Raw genomic sequence first — 2,809 nt, 5'->3', positions numbered from 1 at the left:
ATGATGAAGGAAAAAAATGCAAGTTCTCAAGATTACTTTGTTCTACTGGGTTTTTCTAATTGGCCTCACCTTGAGTTAGTTCTCTTTGTAGTTATTTTGATGTTCTACTTGATGACATTGATAGGCAACCTGTTCATCATTATCTTGTCATACTTGGACTCCCATCTCCACACTCCCATGTACTTCTTCCTCTCAAACCTGTCTTTTCTGGATCTCTGCTATACCACCAGCTCCATCCCCCAGTTGCTGGTCAACCTCTGGGGCCCAGAGAAAAACATTTCTTATGTCGGGTGCATGATTCAACTCTATTTTGTTCTTGCATTGGGAACTGCTGAGTGTATGCTACTGGTGGTGATGTCCTATGACCGTTATGCAGCTGTATGTAGACCCTTGCATTACACTGTCCTCATGCACCCTCGTTTCTGCCATCTGTTGGCTGTGGCTTCTTGGGCAAGTGGCTTTACCACCTCAGCACTTCACTCCTCATTTACCTCCTGGGTACCCCTGTGTGGACATCGTCAGGTGGATCATTTCTTCTGTGAAGTTGCAGCACTGCTGCGACTGTCTTGTGTTGATACCCGTGCTAATGAGCTGACCCTCATGGTCATGAGCTCCATTTTTGTGATCATACCACTTATTCTCATTCTCAGCTCCTATGGTGCGATTGCCCATGCTGTGCTGAGGATGCAGTCAACAGCTGGACTTCAGAAAGTCTTTGGGTCATGTGGAGCCCATCTTCTGGTTGTATCCCTGTTTTTCATTCCAGTCATGTGCATATATCTCCAGCCCCCAACAAGAGGTTCTCAAGATCAAGGAAAGTTCATTGCCTCTTTTATACTGTTGTCACACCTAGCCTCAACCCTCTAATCTATACCTTGAGAAACAAAGATGTAAAGGGGCAGTTAAAAGATTAATGAGGTGGGAGAGGGAGATGTGATGGATCACCTGTTTAGCAGCTTTTGTTTGAAGAGTATTATCTATCTTGGAGGGTTCTTCTGGTCCTTTGAGACTTTTTTTTTTGGTCTTTCCTATGGCCGCACCTGCAGCACATGGAGATTCCCAGGCTAGGGGTCCAAATGGAGCTGCAGTTGTCAGCCTACACCAGAGCCACAGCAACGTGGGATCCAAACCGTGTCTGCGACCCACACCACAGCTCACGGCGATGCCAGATCCTTAACCCACTGAGCAAGGCCAGGGATCAAATCCTCAACCTCATGGGTCCTAGTCGGATTTGTTAACCACTGAGTCACGATGGGAACTCTGAGACTTATTTTTGATCTATAACCCAGCAAGTTTAGAAGAAAAGTTCTGCTCCAAATTTTGTTGTTCTTTTAAATAAAGAATTAACCAATTGGTTAACCAATTAACCAATGGTTAATTCTGGACTATTATCTAGAGATAAACTTTTTGATGTGTACCACTTTAATCTATTCAATTTTAGTGTCTATAGAATTAGGCAGTGGGTTTTAAAATTAATACACTAATTTATAGAGCAAATATTAGTATCTATAGAAAGAGAGGGACATACAGCAAAGACTTCGGCTAATGGAGTTTTTGGTCATTAATAGCCATTACATTTACCTAAATGGTAAAAATTATTTGGCTGAAACACACTTTTTCCAAGATACTATATTACATGAGTGTTTTGTTCTGTGGGTCTATATATATATATTATAAAGAATTGCCTGTTCTAAATGGTTCATTCATTCATCCATTCCTTTATTTATCTACTTATTCATTCGTTCATTCATTCAATTCATTGGCTAAATATCTTCAAGATTGTTGGCTTGGTAACATAGATGAATTTTTCCTGAATAGAACTCACTTTCTAGTGGTGGAAATGACAGTGTTAAGATAGAAAATGAAGTATCTGTATAGGACTTAGTTCCAATGGGCACAATGCTAATAAATTAATGTATCTTTAAAAAATCTAAAACAAAGAAGTTTGGCCAAAACCTTGAAAATAAATACCAGAGGTAATTTCTGCAGGAAGGCAATCTCATTACATGAAATAAAACCAAAACAAACAGAACAAGTTTAATTTCCTTTAGTTGAGTTAGTTAATGACCAAGGATATCGTTTAAATTTAAGGTACCTTAAAGCTTTTCTTTTTAAAATATCATTAGTCTTTGCTGTATAGCATGAGTTTTTTTTTTAATGTAGAACATAAAATTGGACCATATTTATAGTTACCATTCCTTATGGTAGATAATGACCAAAAAATCACAGCTGTGGAGAGATTCTCAATTAATACAGCAGATATAGGCTTCTCTTCTCCCTCAACTTTTTCAAGATAGTTAGAAGTATATGGATAGTGGGAACAATTTCTAAACATTGTGATTTATAGACTGCTAATTCATGAGAAACTTGTAAACTGGGAACAATCATGTTAAATAATGTTAGAGGATCAAATATCTGAAGCAGTTAATACCAGGCTCTGAAAACAACTTGATTCATCTAACGGATGTCTTAAAAACTTACCCATTTTTATATATGGATGTGTTCTTATTGAATTCTAAGTGGTATTTACATATTCTTGACTCAAGTCCTATGTCAGATAAATGTTTTATAAATATCTTCTTCCAGTCTGTGGTATGCTTTTATTTTCTAATAGTGTCTTTCAAAGAGCAAGTTTTTTTTTTTTTTTTTTTTTTTTTTTTTTTTTTTTGTCTTTTGTCTTTTTGTTGCTGTTGTTGTTGCTATTTCTTGGGCCGCTCCCGCGGCATATGGAGGTTCCCAGGCTAGGGGTTGAATCGGAGCTGTAGCCACCGGCCTACGCCAGAGCCACAGCAACGCGGATCCGAGCCGC

At 38.5% G+C, this 2,809-nt stretch overlaps 1 protein-coding gene across 1 annotated transcript; it reads left to right on the top strand.

The window, feature by feature from the left end:
- Window positions 1–867, top strand: LOC110258402 (olfactory receptor 2J3-like). The gene has a single exon (XM_021081687.1). It carries the CDS (start codon window positions 1–3, stop codon window positions 865–867), a length of 867 nt encoding a protein of 288 aa, XP_020937346.1.
- Window positions 868–2,809: the final 1,942 nt, after the last annotated feature.

The sequence above is a fragment of the Sus scrofa genome, unplaced genomic scaffold (assembly GCF_000003025.6).
Source record: "Sus scrofa isolate TJ Tabasco breed Duroc unplaced genomic scaffold, Sscrofa11.1 Contig1983, whole genome shotgun sequence".
NCBI lineage: Eukaryota > Metazoa > Chordata > Mammalia > Artiodactyla > Suidae > Sus > Sus scrofa.
The sequence above is the reverse complement of the archived record's forward strand: the minus strand, read 5'-3'. Positions and strand labels throughout refer to the sequence as shown.

Excerpts from the sequence above, each read along its gene's own strand:
- LOC110258402 (XM_021081687.1), top strand. The coding sequence starts at position 1 with ATGATGAAGGAAAAAAATGCAAGTTCTCAAGATTACTTTGTTCTACTG.